This window comes from Apis mellifera, linkage group LG12, assembly GCF_003254395.2.
Source record: "Apis mellifera strain DH4 linkage group LG12, Amel_HAv3.1, whole genome shotgun sequence".
NCBI lineage: Eukaryota > Metazoa > Arthropoda > Insecta > Hymenoptera > Apidae > Apis > Apis mellifera.
In genome coordinates, this window is record NC_037649.1 from 7,789,152 (window position 1) to 7,803,906 (window position 14,755).

Here is a 14,755-nt window from a genome sequence, read left to right on the forward strand (position 1 = left end):
ATATATATACTTTATTATATAATTATATATAATTAATAGTATAATTATGATATAATTAAAAGTATAATTATATCTATATCATATTATTATATATGTATACAATATTGTATATATATATATATATAATATTAATACGTAACATAACCAATAATATGAACAAATTGAAAATTTTAAAAAAGTGAATATTTTCAAATAATGAAAATAAATATATAAATTTTTTTATATTTTTATGTAAAGAATTATGCAACAAATATAATTGATGAAATTAATTTATAAAAAGATTTTAATTATGTTACTTATTATTAAAATTTGAAAGTAAAAAGCGAAAATTTAAAAATAATAAATGACTTACATATTTCTAATTAAATTTTTGTTTTTATGTATATCTATATTTAATATTTTCATTGAAACAATGATCACTCTACCACTTCATTCCGATTCGCATCACCGGAAATATCTTTACTACTCGAAACATCTTATATACGTTTCAGTATAATTTTCTTTTAATAAAAAAATAATGTAATTATAATATATTTATAAATGTAATTAAATTAATTACAATTTCTGATATAACAAATTAATGAAAATTTATCAATTAATACATAAATACTTATGATTATACCTAATCTTGTTTGAATATTTTTGTAGAAATTAAATTATATTATATAAATTTTATAAAATCACATTTAAATCTCATTTAGAATTATTCAATATATGAAACAAACAACAATCGTTACTTATGTACTTTATTTATGCCTTATACAAAAATTATTTTATCTATTATAATAAATTTTAATATTTTTATAATCAATTTTTTATTAAAATTTTTTATAAAATTTTTTATAAAAATAATATATCATTACTTATGATGTTATCTATTCTGTTATAAAAATAATTAAAATAATAAATAATTTTTCTTTAAAAATATTTTTATTGCATAATATAAATAATATAAATTTTATATGAAAATATAAATATTATTTATGGAACAAAAATATTAATATAATTATCTTTAAAATATTATAGCATATATAGCATACAATACAATAAAATTACAAAGATTCCTTAGGAATTAGTAACAATTTTTTACATATATATATGTTAATATCAGTACACATCGATAGATGTACGCGATATATATAATACAATTATAATTATAAAAATTTTAATCATATAAGAAAATTATATATTCTTAATTTAATATTTTTAACATTGCAATATATTTTTAACATATTTTTATGTAATATAAACTATATTAATATATAATTATATATTATTACTTATATATAAGTATATAAGTATATATACTTTACATTATTTACAATGCATTTGCTATTAAGAAATGATCTGCATACAAAACAATTTATAAAATATAAAATAGAACATTTATATAAAGAATAAACCCTATTAAATTATAAATCATTTAATTTCTTGAATACATTATACATTTCAGGCCTATTTTCAGCCTGATGATTACTACACCACTTTCCTAAGATCATAAAATTATCAAAAACCTGCTTATTTTTCTCACCTGCTTTTTTATCCATTAACGAAACAAGATTTTCATTTTCTAGTGTACCAATTAAATCTTTTAAGAACTTATTTTCTAATCTAGATTCATCATAAACTGGTAAACCAGTAGCTAGTTCAAATAAAACTATACCATAACTATATGTATCTACTTTTGTAGATAATTTTCGTTCATGTAAAAATTCTTCTGGAAGATATGGTCTAGTGCCATGAATTTTGCTTACCTGAAATAATAATAAAAAAAGTAAATCATAAAATAAATCAATATTTTATTAATCTTTCCAAATATGATTTTTTGAATTATTTACTTTCATAGAATCATTTTCAAGACCTTCTCTTGCTAAACCAAAGTCACCAATTCTAGGTTCAAAATTTTTGTCAAGTAGAATATTAGCACTCTTGATATCACCATGTATCAAAGGTTTTTCTCCAATTGTATGTAAATACTGTAATCCACAAGCAGTACCTTTAGCTATTTCATGTCGCTGAATCCAGGATAATGGTTGACTTTTCCGTCTCATTCGTAATCTGTCTTCTAAAGATCCATTTTTCATAAGTTGATAAATAAGACAAGGTATTTTATCTATACTATATGCATATAATGGTAAAATATTTTCATGCCGACAAAAATTTAAAATTTTAATTTCTCTAAGAGTTTGTTGAAGTTGAAGTACAAAACTTTCATCAGAATTTGTTCCTCTTTTTTCTATTTTTTTAATAGCTACATTTGTATTTTTCCAAGTTCCTATATAATAAATATATAAAAAATAATTTCAATATAGATATATATTGAACTATATATTCAATATAGATAGATATAAGAATAAATTCAAATACAATTAAGAAGTTTTTAATTAATATATTTTCTAATCACCTCTATACACAGTTCCAAAACCACCTCTTCCTAATATATTATTTTTATTCCATTCATTGGTTGCTATATTCAATTCATTATAAATAACACAAGGTATAGTTGCTTCTGGTTTCAATACATTATCATCTTTTTTTTTATTTGTTGGAACACATGATAAAGTTACTGGTAAAGGATTTGCTAAAGAAGTAACGAGTAAATTGTTAGAATTACTTGGACTAACTCCAATATGTATAGCTTGCATTGGTTTATTTAAAATTTTATAAGATTCTTCCTTAGTAATTTTTTCTACATTTGGTTCTGGTGATGCAATGTGATTAAAATTTTGCTTTCCTATTTTTAAATCTTTTGTATTTTTATTTAACTGTTTTCCAAGTAATCTACAAAAATTTCCTTCACCATTGTAAAATAATTTATGAAACTTTTCTTCAACAAAAGGTATTAATGGTAACATAGATTGATAATGTTGCATTCTTGATAGTAAAACAAATAATTCCAATATAGTATGATTGTGATGTCCCCATAATGTTAATAATTCATCTGTTGGATTTTTTTCTTTTCTTAAAGTTTGTATTGTTAATACATCATATTTCATATATATTCCTAAATAAATTTTTTACATTATAAAAAATAATATTTTCTTGACAAATAATAAGATTTTGATTTTCTCATAAAAAATAACATTATTTCATCGTTTTTAAAAGCAAATATATTCTTTTCGTGACAAATAAATGCTATTAATGTTACTAATTTTTATATCATAATAATGGAAAGTTGTTAAATAACATAAACACAATATTAGATTCTTTTTACAACTTACCAGCAAGTTCTTCCCATTTATCATTTTGATTGAGTATTTTACAAAGTTCCGATCGCGTAAGAAATGGCAATTGATAAATATATTCAATTTTATCTTTATAGCTTGAAGATGTCATAGTTAATATAATCTATTCATAATCACTAATTTTTTGAATTTCTCAAAATAAATATGAATATAACTAATATGAATAATACACGAGTAATAAATATTTCTCTTTCATTATTAATTTTAGATTGAATATAATTCTTTCACTAAATACTCTAAATCATAGAAGGCATACCAAACATGCAATCAGTAATTCAAAACATACGTCATAAAATTCCATAAAATGGAAAATCTATTTTGTATTTTATCTGTGGTAAAATTAGTAATGCCCTCTAGAGATAAAATTTAAAATCAAGCATCCACAAACTTAAGTAAATTTTTTTTAATACTACGTTCGCCATTTTGGATCAAAGTTACACTAAAAGTTGTGTATGTTGTGGCAGAGCGATTGTGCATATTCTAAAAACATTGCATCTATATAATTTTGAGCTATTAGAAAACGACAAAGAGATGGCAGAATATTTGGCGTCAATTTTTGGTACAGAGAAAGATAAGTAAGTTGAATTTCCAAATTAATATTCTATTTAAAAACATTCTCCAAATTAACATCAATAATATTTTTTTTTTTTTATTTTTAGAGTAAATTGTTCATTTTATTTTAAAATCGGTGCTTGTCGACATGGAGATCGATGTTCACGAATTCATAACAAGCCAACTTTTAGTCAGGTAAAAATGTTTTTCTTAACCTTCAAAATTTTAAATTCTTACATTACTAAATGATATTATTTTACAAACTTTATATAATAACTTTATATATTATATATAAAGATTTTAAATCTTTAAATATCAATTTTAATTTTTTTATAATAAATAAATATAAGAGAAATTATAAGTAAAAGTTATATAAATAAAATTAAATTATATAAATATATTTATATCTATATCATTTTAAACTTTCTTATGCAGTATATTTTTCATATCAATATTAGTTAAGAATTAAACTGTTTCAGACATGCTTATTGCAGAATCTTTATGTAAACCCTCAGAATTCAGCAAAAAGTGCAGATGGATCTCATTGTAAATATATTATAAATTATATTTTTATTAATATTTGATAATATTTTATTATTTCTATAAAATCATATAATTGCTAAATATATTTCTGTAGTGGTTGCAAATGTATCTGATGAAGAAATGCAAGAACATTACGACAACTTTTTTGAGGATGTCTTTGTTGAATGTGAAGATAAATATGGTGAAATAGAAGAAATGAATGTATGTGATAATCTTGGGGATCATTTAGTTGGAAATGTTTATATTAAATTTCGAAGAGAAGAAGATGCAGAAAGAGCTGTTAATGACTTAAATAATAGATGGTTTGGTGGAAGACCAGTTTATGCTGAGCTTTCTCCAGTTACTGATTTTAGAGAAGCATGTTGCCGTCAATATGAAATGGGGTATGTATTACTATATATGTATATAGTATACATACTATAATATGTATATTACATAATAAAATAACATTCAAAATAATTTATAATAAAAAATAATTTTTATAAAATACAAATTAACATCTTTAAAATATTTTTGTAGAGAATGTACACGTTCAGGATTTTGTAATTTCATGCATTTGAAACCTATTTCACGGGAATTACGACGTTATTTATATAGTCGAAAAAAAGGTGGTAAAGGCCGATCAAGATCACGTTCGCGATCCCGTGGTCGCGATCGTAAACGAAGATCACGATCTCGTGACAGGAGATCCAGATCCAAAGATCGCCGAAAAGGTAGAGATGATAAAGGTAGAGATGGACGATCTGGAAGGTATTAATTATATTAATTTCCAATTGTAATAATTCTTCATAATAAAATGATTTAAATTTACTTATTACTTCTGTGACTGTTTAGTCAAAAATAATCTGCCAAAATATTTTTAAATTTTCATTTTTGAACATTTTTATCAATTATATTTCATTTTTAAATATATTCTTTAAATAATTTAAAAAAAAAAATAAAAAATATATTTCTATTAAAACAAAATTTGACATTCACATAAGCACTTTTAAAATATGATTAAAAAATTAGATGAGATAAAAATACTCAAAATGATTGAGATATACTATAATGAGAACTGTTTTTAAAATATAATATTTAAAATATTCTTTTTAATAATTTGAATTTGTAAAATAGATATATCTGAATTTAAAGTATATATATATATATAAAATTTCTAAGAAATTGAATCTTCTCTCTTTTTCTCTCTTTATATATATGTAAACATTGTAACTTTATAAAATTATCGCAGTATAAAAAATTTTGCATGTGTAATAATAAAAATAAAAATTAGAAAACTATATATCCTTATTTTTAAATACACTGGTATAAATTTTAACTTAAAAAAATTAATTTGTAATACTAGTTTGGTAATACTCAAATACAAAAAGCTTGCTTTTATATACCTCAAACTATATTTAGTATTACTTCCAGCAGGAAGCAATAATTATTACAGTATGCAAAAAATTATGTTGAATGTTCATAATATAAAAATGAATAAAAAATACTTATTGATAAAGTATAATGCATTAAATTTAAAAAAAATTTCTATTTTTGTTCAGCATATAAAAAATTCTACAAATATTTCTTAAATTTCTTTTCATATACATTCATACGAAAATATAATAGGCCAAATTACATATCTTATACTCTATTATTAAAATTTATAATTTTTTTATATTTTATGAAAAGAGTATAAGTATATATACATTGAAATATACATGAAATAAAAACCAAGATTATTATAGTTAATTAATATTTGTTAAAGTATTTTAGAAAATTAATTTTTAAGAAATACTTATAGAGAAATTTTCTTTTTTTTAATAAAGCTTTTTTTTAATGGATATAGCTATGAAAAATAAGGTGAATAGCTGCAAACAAAATTTGATGAAAGAATATACTTTATACGACTTAAATAAATTATCCAAATTTTTTTTTATAAATAATTCTAGAAATAATATATAGATTGAATTATTTTAACGTTGTAGCTGCATGTATAAAATTGTGATATGCGAATATTAATGAATAACGATGTAATGGGATGCACGCAATCGCCATTTAATACAGTAAATATTATAAATCTATCTATAAACTATTGCTTCCTACTTCGAAATGACACGAACTTCTTAACAACTTTGTTAACGTCATTGCAACGATGTACATGTATACATCACAATGTATTCGTGAATATCACGGATAAAATATATTATGTCAACGTACGTCTTTCAAAATGACTGGTGCTTTTTCTAAATGCCGCAATATTAAACACGCATCCATTTGATCTTACAACATTTCAATGTCTATTGAAATAGACAATACTTAAAAACATCTCAATAATTTTACAGGAATAAATGTATCATATTTTGGACATCAAGGTATAATATACAGTAGACGCATTTATGTTTCCTTTTTCCAATGACTATTAACAGTTATCATTATATGATGTAAAAAGTATATTAAAGTAGTACAATTGAGTCCGACGGAAAAGACGTATTTTGTAGTTTATTCTCATCAGAATTTCTCCAAAATATACTGTATACAATATTTTACTTTACGTATAAATATATACAGTTGTATTACGAGTGCGCACTAAGTATCATTTAGTGTGTCTCAAACATGAGATTGAGCAGTGCGCCATATTCTACTTTATATGTCTCAGAAGATACACTACCTTCTTTAGTGTAATTTTATTTTATTTTTTATAGGTAGGTAGTATAGTGCTTGTGATATCCATTTACTTTGCGTCTAAGCACAGAGGTATAAATTGATTAATTAATTTCTTCTCTTAAGATAACTAACAGCTTAGTAATGTCCTGCCCGCATCACTTATATCATGAAAATATTTACACTGTTTAGGTTACTAATTAATGATTACGATATTTCATAATAAGTTTATAGGATATGAGATCATTGTTTAGGGGGGCTAATCAGCATAAACAATGAACTGTTGATTATCCACATCTGCAACTTCAACTTGTACAAATTGAGGTTGTTGAAGTTGAATTTGTTGTACTTGTCTTCCAATAGCATTACGTGACCTATAAAAATCAAATAATCCATATTACTAAATAATAATTATTTGTTAATTATTTTTTATTTAAAAAATACATCTAAAAAAAAAAACAGGAATTAAATACTTACTTAGCCTTTGCATGTGTTAATATATGTGATTTTAAATTTGTTGATTGTGCAAATTTTTTGCTGCATCCATCAAATGGGCAAACATAAGGTCTGTCTCCTGTATGAATTCTAACATGTGTACGAAGATTAAAATCCAGACTAAACCTTTTACCACATCCTTCAAATGTACACTGGAAAGGTTTTTCTCCTGTATGAACTAATTGATGCCTTTTCAATTTAGAACTTTCAACAAAAGCTTTCCCACATTCTGCACATACATGCACTCTTGGCCCATGAGTATGTAAATGTTTACGCATTGCACTATTATCTCTGAACATTTTTGTGCATCCTTTATGTGGACAGGCTATAGTACGTTCAACACCATCTAGAACAGGTGGTTTGCGTACTTTCAATTTATGGCCCGGCCTAGCAAATTCTGCCAGTTGTTTGGGATCCGAAAGGTCAAGACCTGGCATTCCATCAGAAATGGAGCTTCCAGAATGATTGAATTTGGCATTGGATTTACCAGTCATGTATTCTGTGTAGTCTGGATCAGGCTCTGGATTTGAGCCTTCATCTGGAACATCCACCAGGTGAGGAGCTAATAGGACACTCCCTTTAACAACAACAAACAAGCAGTCCCAAACAAAAGCTACTGTATTTATTTTTTATTATTAAAATCACGTATTTATCTACATATAATAACAGAATAAATTTGTACAATGAATAAATTTTTTACAACTATTTAACTAAAAAAAATAAATATTTATATACATAAATTGAATTAAAAAGCTTTTTTTTAATTGTATTTATATTTTTTTTAATTTAAAAAATTTATATTTATATATATATATTCTTTAAAAATTTATTATATATTATATATATTAAAATAATTTGTAAAGAATTTATATAGAATTATATAAATATTAATTAAATAATTATAATTATGAATAAAAAAATAAAATATAAAATATATTTAATATAAAAGAATCTATATATGAATTTGAAAACAAAAAAAAAGTAATAAGAAAAATATTTATTTCATTAATATTTTGTTTCAATAATACAAAATATAAATATAATAGATATACATTGTTTTTTTTATATATAGATATAAAAATATAAATATAAATATAATATAAACTTGTATTTAAAAAAAAAATCTCATAATCTTATTTCTTTTTATATCACATTCATTTTAAAATATATTTAATGAATTAATTTGATTATTGATTTAAATAATATAAATGTACGATTATATATTATTTGTCAACTTATTTTATTTTTTAATTTTTTTTATTTTTTTTATTTTATGATTTATTTGTTCATAAAATTTTTTAAAATAAAAATTAAAATTTTAATCTTTTAAATTAATTTAATAATTGCAAATATTTAAAGAGAAACAAGTATTACATCGAATGATGTAAGAAGTTAAAGTGTTTCATATTTGAAAGAATCTATCTTTTTTTAAATAATTTTAATACAAAAAACAAATTATTTTTTTTTTCTAAATATACAGAAACTAATATAATGAAGAAAATTAAATATCAAATAATAATGCGTACTTAAAAAAAATAAAGATAATACAAGCATAGATCTTTGTCTATTCTGTTGTAAGTATATCTCCGCCATTATCATTCAACAAGACAGATCCACGTAAAAGAAGCCATTTTCAAAATATGGCTGCCCCCTGGTAGCATAATGGCGTTCCCTCGATCAAAACAAACAACGCAAACTGTCAACGAATTCATCAATAATAAAAAATTAGAGGACTTTATTAATTTCTTTGAGAAACGCATTTGGAAACTACAGTATTGATTCGACATCACCGGAAGTACGTATGAACAGTGTGCATGAAGAACTCATTACAAAAAGTTTTCTAATTACCTCATTGTGTTTTATTTAAACTATCAAAAGGTTAGAAATAAATATAAAACTTACCGTCGTCAGTACCCGATGCCCACATCGTCACCGAAAATTCACCTTCGAGCGTCTTGATTTGCACTTGCTTCTGCTCCCACTTTCTAGCCTTCGTTTCTGAGCCCATTTCCCCAAAAATCGTATGATCAGACGATTTAAATTTCGACGAACCACCTTTTCTGGCCTTCTTAGGACCCTTCCTCGATGGACCAGGGCTTGACTCGACATAAATATCGTTCTCTGGAACTGGGATTTGATCATATACGCTTAGTGGATCACTACCGACGATTTCCTCTTGCGTCTGTAGTATGATTTCTTCGCGTCCTGGCTCTGGAAGAGTTTGAAGAGCTATCATCGGCTGCCCATCTTCTCCTTCGATTGTAGTTTCCACAGTCTCACAGGGTATTTCTACTGGTATTGTTTCTATTTCAACCTCTTGGATATCTGGTTGAATCTCCACTTCGGTTATTATGTCCGAGGACGCCATATTAATCTCCGCTGACGCCATGTTACTAATCAAAATGGCTGGCCACGGTTACTCGCGCGACAAGCGGAGCAGCAAGTTAACTGATCACGTGATGTGCTCCCACCATCATGATTAGTGATATGGTGCTCATTCAAAATTTCATCTACTTGTTTAAATCAGATCTTTATTTAAAATTATTACTTTAATTTTTCTTATAAAATATAAAATTCATGTACAACTAAATGCACACAATATTCATTATAATGTTTCGTAGTATAATGTATATTTTTGAAATGATTTCTTATATTTGATAAATTTCTTATGAGAACAACTAAAATATGCTTTTTTTCTTTTTTTTGTTATATGATTGCTCCATCTATTGAGAAGATGAAATAATACTTTTATTTAAAAGAAAATCTTAAATTTTGGTTAGACATGTAATAAGTATGGTTTTTACATTATTCTTTCACATATCTTCTTGTTTTTATTAATATCTTTAATAGTTTTTTAAAACTCTGTAAATACATATTCTTAAGATATTTAAAGTAATATCAAGTGTATATTTATATATCTGATGTAAGATACAGGTTATAATTTTGAGATTATTAATACAATGGATTTATCAAAAATTCCAAATGATAAAAAATTATATCTTTGCAAATGGTATTTTAGAGGTAAATTATGCATATTTAATTGTTTTATTTTTCATTTATAAATATATATAAATGTTTCTTTATTTTTGAAGCTGGATTTGTTTTTCTACCATTTCTTTGGGCTGTGAATGCTATTTGGTTTGCAAAAGAAGCTTTCGTTGAACCACATTATGAGGAACAAAAACAAATTAAAAGATGTAAGTTACAAGTAATTTAATACAAATTATTTTAATGTATTTGAATTTTGTAATTTTTTTGTAATATAATGTAATGAAAATTTTTTATTATATTAAAACTTATAATTATATTGATCAATTAATGTTATTTATTTATAAGATTTTATTTTTATCAAATTCTATATTTTAATTTAGTTTAGTTTTTTATTATATTAAAAATTTTTATTTAAATATATATATGTAAATATATATATGTGTGTATATTTATTATATATATATTGACATATTGATATTTTTATTAACTTTCAGATGTAATATTTTCTGCAATTGGAGCAGCTATATGGTCAGCTGCTCTTTTAGCATGGATTGTTACATTTCAAACACAAAGAGCAGCATGGGGTGAATTTGCAGACTCTATTAGTTACATAATTCCAACTGGCATTCCTTGATGTTAAAATATATATCTTTGTATATTAATAAGTGATTATTATAATATAAATTTTTATTGTACGAATTAAAATGAAATAAGACTATTCTTTTGTCTTGGTATTTAATTAAATAATAATTGTCTTTAAGATGTAAAAAATATATTATTTATTTAGATGTACTGATTTTAAATAAGATTAAAATTTGATAAAACATTCAAATTTTAATTAATTAAATATAATTGAACATAAAATGTAATATTTTATACAATTTATATCATTTATAAAAATTTAAGTTACAAATAAATATTTAAGAACTTATTTATTTGTACATATATACTTATTGTTTTTTATTTAATAAAAATAAAATTAAATAGCTCTTCGCCGTCGTCTATATACTTGAACGTCTCGATAAACTAATCTTGACAAAAGCTAAAAATTAAGCAAAACATTAAAATTAAAAATATTAATTAAAAATATTAATTTCTTAAGTATTTCTTAAATAAACTTACTAATAATGCCAACATGTCTGCAATCATAAGCATATAAAATACATTGTGCCAACCAGTCCAACGTGCTACTACTCCTGCTAGTAATGGACCTACAGCAGCTCCAATACTTCCTGTGCCATCAATAATTGCAGTAACCGTAGCTAAAGCTTTAGAATTGTTTCCTAAACTAGGATGAGTTCCTAATTCAGCAGATACTGCAGTTGTTATTAAGGCATATGGTCCATTTACTAATAAACCTGCTATTAGTAGTAGTATAATGTTGAATGTCCATCCAGTGCTTCCAATATAGTCATATATGAATAACTATACAAGTTATAAAAAAATTTTATAGAAATAAATAATTATTAATTTAATAATATTTAAAAAGTTATTAAAGTTATTAAAAATTAGAAATATTTTAAATTATTTAAATTGCTATTATATATAAATTCTCAATAAATTAAACGTACAATAGGAACTGCAAATCCAAACATGACTGCACATGTTAGAGCACTTGTACCACTATAATCAGATAAAATGCCAGCTGCTATTGCGCCCACAATACCACCAACATCAAAAAAAGTAGATAGATCTGCACTTAATGTTGTGCTATATGTAGCTAAAAATAAAAAAAAATAATTATGGAAAATTTCAACATAAAATATACAATTTATAATTAAAATTTAAAGAATACTTACTTGAGGCTGCAATATACAATGGTAACCAATACAGGAATGTATAGCTAACAAGTTTTGCAAAAAATAAGGAAAGAGAATATTCTATTACTCCAGGTATCATCATTGCTTTTGCAAATCCAATTGCATTTCCTGTATGAATTTCTTGTACATGTCTATGCCTTTGTAATATTGGACTAGTTTCAGATCGTGCAATTTCCACATCCTTATAAAATAAATTTTTCATAAATTTATAGAAGTATTAGAAAAATATAGATATACATATACATGCAAATCTTAAATTATTTATTAAATTAATAAAAAATACCAAAAAATTTAAATATTAAAATGTTAGTAAACATTGAAACAATATAATATAATTTTATATTAATATAATAATATATAAAATAATTAATTACATAAAAAGAACAAAGCATGCACTTACATCAATATCAACTTGTTCGCGGTAGGCACAGCGATAAGTGAGACGCTAAGTATAATAAAGTAAATAGCTTTAGTGAGCATACAATATGCGCAAAAAAGAAAAATAAATACAAAATTAATAAAATTTAATAAAAATATTTTTGCAATTAATTAGAATATCATTTAATATTATAAAATTAAAGAATTATCATTTAAAAATAGAAAAAAATTAATATTAAACATTCAAAATTATTAAGATAAAACTAATTAATATAAGTAAAAAAATATACATTGTTAAATTTTTTTTTGTATATCATATTAATATAATGATATTATAATATATTATATTAATATGAGTGAAATATTTGATAAAGATGTTATGTCTACATTCCAGTGCTATAAATAATAATAAAAACAACTAATAGTGCACAACATGCTGAAAATTAAATAAAAACATCACTAAGAATATATTTCTAACTTACACTGTATGATTGATCACAATTCTCTGCACCACTATCTTCATCTGAACTATGAACAGTATCAAATTTTCTATATTTAGTTGGGACAGGTGGTATACATCCTATATCTATAGGATTTGGTGCAAGAAATAAAAATATTATAAATCCTGCAAAACCCATTATTATTCCAGGTACCATAAAACTTAAACCCCAATCAGATTCCACAAATTCAGCAGCTATCAAACTGCCTAAAATATTTCCTAATGATGTATGAGAATTCCATATTCCAAAAATTAATCCTCTTTTTCCTTTTCCAAACCAATTTCCTACAACAGTAACTACACCTGGCCAACCTGACGTTTGAAAAACACCACCTATTGCCTAATTGTAATAATATATGTTAATTTCATTCAAAAAAAATAATGAATAAAAAGTTTTTTTTATATACATATACTTACTTGAATAAGAACAAAATACCATAAATTATGAATATTATATGGCCTAGCAATACCAAAGAGATAACAAGAAATACCAGATGCAAGCATGCCAAATGTAAGAAAATATCGTAGATTTACTCTTTCTGCTATAAAACCACTGTACATATAAATGCAAAATTATTATCAATATAATTTTTATAATCTCTGATTTCATAAATAAGCTCACTTCAATATGTCACCTGAGGAACATGGCTGCAGCATATGCAAACAGAAATGCTGAATCTAATATGCCAAGCAATGCTGGAGCATCAGCAGTGTCTAATTAAGATAAATAATATATAATAAATCTTATTTAAATTTTGAATTATTAAAATTATTAAAATAATATTATTCTTACCAAATGGAGCCCAATCACACCATGTATCTCGATTACTACTATTAATTAAAAAGTTTGGAGGAGGTGATAAAGTACTACAATTAAAACTCAACACATTTTTTACAATAGACATAGGTTTTCGTGTCATATGATAACATGTGTATGCTAAATATGTGAGTATCAAAATACCACCTTGATGCCATGTCATTCGATTGATTCGATGATGAGGACAACATTTGGAAATCATATATTCTATGATTTGTAAACCCCATGGTTGATCTCTTAATGGACCAGTCATATTTTTTAAAATATACTTTCTCCAATTGACTAATTTATTATAGATATTAAAAATATCTTGAGATTTATTATATGATTATTTTGTACTTTGTAATTTTTAATTTTAATTTTTATTTTATAAAAAATTACCAAATTAATTTTTATTTATATTGTTAAAAAAACCTTACAGAAGATATCTGTATATCTGTAAGTTATATGTTAATACTTTATCATAAAAAGACAATACTGTGCACATTTAGCTGTATATTAATACTTGCTACAATGAAAGATAATACTGTGCACGTTTTCTTCAGAGTTTTTAACATTAATCACTTATATAAAATTTTATTTAATAAAAATGATATATATTTATTTCAATAAATATAATATAATTTTCATAACATTCTTTAAATTTGATTTTTTTTATATTATAATAATTATAAATATAATCACTATATAATACAATATTTATATTTTATTTTTCTTTTCAATATTTTTAATGTTATATTCTTTTTTATATTTTCTTTTTTCATTAATAATT

The 14,755-nt window shown here is 23.4% G+C and overlaps 5 protein-coding genes and 1 long non-coding RNA gene across 10 annotated transcripts; 3 read left to right on the forward strand and 3 right to left on the reverse strand.

The window, feature by feature from the left end:
• Positions 1 to 1,407: 1,407 nt before the first annotated feature.
• Positions 1,408 to 3,504, reverse strand: LOC551608 (serine/threonine-protein kinase pelle). 2 transcript variants are annotated; one of them, XM_006565164.3, is made up of 4 exons: positions 3,222 to 3,504; positions 2,405 to 3,004; positions 1,839 to 2,065; positions 1,408 to 1,754 (listed from the first exon to the last, which is right to left on the reverse strand). In XM_006565164.3, exons 1-4 carry the CDS (start codon positions 3,334 to 3,336, stop codon positions 1,413 to 1,415), a joined length of 1,284 nt encoding a protein of 427 aa, XP_006565227.2. In that variant the 5' UTR covers positions 3,337 to 3,504; the 3' UTR covers positions 1,408 to 1,412. The 2 variants fall into 2 exon arrangements, with proteins under 2 accessions (XP_006565227.2, XP_624002.4); XM_623999.6 differs by having other exon boundaries at positions 1,839 to 2,275.
• A 130-nt stretch (positions 3,505 to 3,634) lies between these two features.
• On the forward strand, positions 3,635 to 5,157 carry LOC413842 (splicing factor U2af 38 kDa subunit). Its single transcript, XM_397281.7, has 5 exons — positions 3,635 to 3,820; positions 3,905 to 3,992; positions 4,277 to 4,343; positions 4,435 to 4,723; positions 4,860 to 5,157. The coding sequence occupies exons 1-5, from the start codon at positions 3,777 to 3,779 to the stop codon at positions 5,095 to 5,097; spliced, it is 726 nt and encodes a 241-aa protein (XP_397281.4). The 5' UTR covers positions 3,635 to 3,776; the 3' UTR covers positions 5,098 to 5,157.
• Positions 5,158 to 6,353: 1,196 nt separating this feature from the next.
• Positions 6,354 to 9,902, reverse strand: LOC100578927 (transcriptional repressor protein YY1). 2 transcript variants are annotated; one of them, XM_003250548.4, is made up of 3 exons: positions 9,381 to 9,902; positions 7,461 to 8,016; positions 6,354 to 7,357 (listed from the first exon to the last, which is right to left on the reverse strand). In XM_003250548.4, exons 1-3 carry the CDS (start codon positions 9,865 to 9,867, stop codon positions 7,243 to 7,245), a joined length of 1,158 nt encoding a protein of 385 aa, XP_003250596.1. In that variant the 5' UTR covers positions 9,868 to 9,902; the 3' UTR covers positions 6,354 to 7,242. The 2 variants fall into 2 exon arrangements, with proteins under 2 accessions (XP_003250596.1, XP_003250597.1); XM_003250549.4 differs by having other exon boundaries at positions 7,461 to 8,055.
• Positions 9,032 to 9,881, forward strand: LOC107965363. The gene is made up of 2 exons (XR_001705236.2): positions 9,032 to 9,273; positions 9,552 to 9,881. It is a non-coding gene; the product is annotated as an uncharacterized LOC107965363 (long non-coding RNA).
• Positions 9,903 to 10,205: 303 nt separating the features above from the next.
• Positions 10,206 to 11,400, forward strand: LOC551695 (gamma-secretase subunit pen-2). Its single transcript, XM_624083.6, has 3 exons — positions 10,206 to 10,499; positions 10,571 to 10,675; positions 10,964 to 11,400. The coding sequence occupies exons 1-3, from the start codon at positions 10,439 to 10,441 to the stop codon at positions 11,101 to 11,103; spliced, it is 306 nt and encodes a 101-aa protein (XP_624086.1). The 5' UTR covers positions 10,206 to 10,438; the 3' UTR covers positions 11,104 to 11,400.
• LOC413840 (glucose-6-phosphate exchanger SLC37A2) lies at positions 11,387 to 14,565 on the reverse strand. 3 transcript variants are annotated; one of them, XM_003250547.4, is made up of 9 exons: positions 13,960 to 14,565; positions 13,802 to 13,880; positions 13,584 to 13,719; positions 13,150 to 13,506; positions 12,690 to 12,734; positions 12,269 to 12,470; positions 12,041 to 12,189; positions 11,592 to 11,894; positions 11,387 to 11,511 (listed from the first exon to the last, which is right to left on the reverse strand). In XM_003250547.4, the coding sequence occupies exons 1-9, from the start codon at positions 14,234 to 14,236 to the stop codon at positions 11,449 to 11,451; spliced, it is 1,611 nt and encodes a 536-aa protein (XP_003250595.1). In that variant the 5' UTR covers positions 14,237 to 14,565; the 3' UTR covers positions 11,387 to 11,448. The 3 variants fall into 3 exon arrangements, with proteins under 3 accessions (XP_003250595.1, XP_006565228.1, XP_397279.2); XM_006565165.3 differs by having other exon boundaries at positions 13,789 to 13,880; positions 13,960 to 14,284; XM_397279.7 differs by lacking the exon at positions 12,690 to 12,734 and having other exon boundaries at positions 13,960 to 14,563.
• Positions 14,566 to 14,755: the final 190 nt, after the last annotated feature.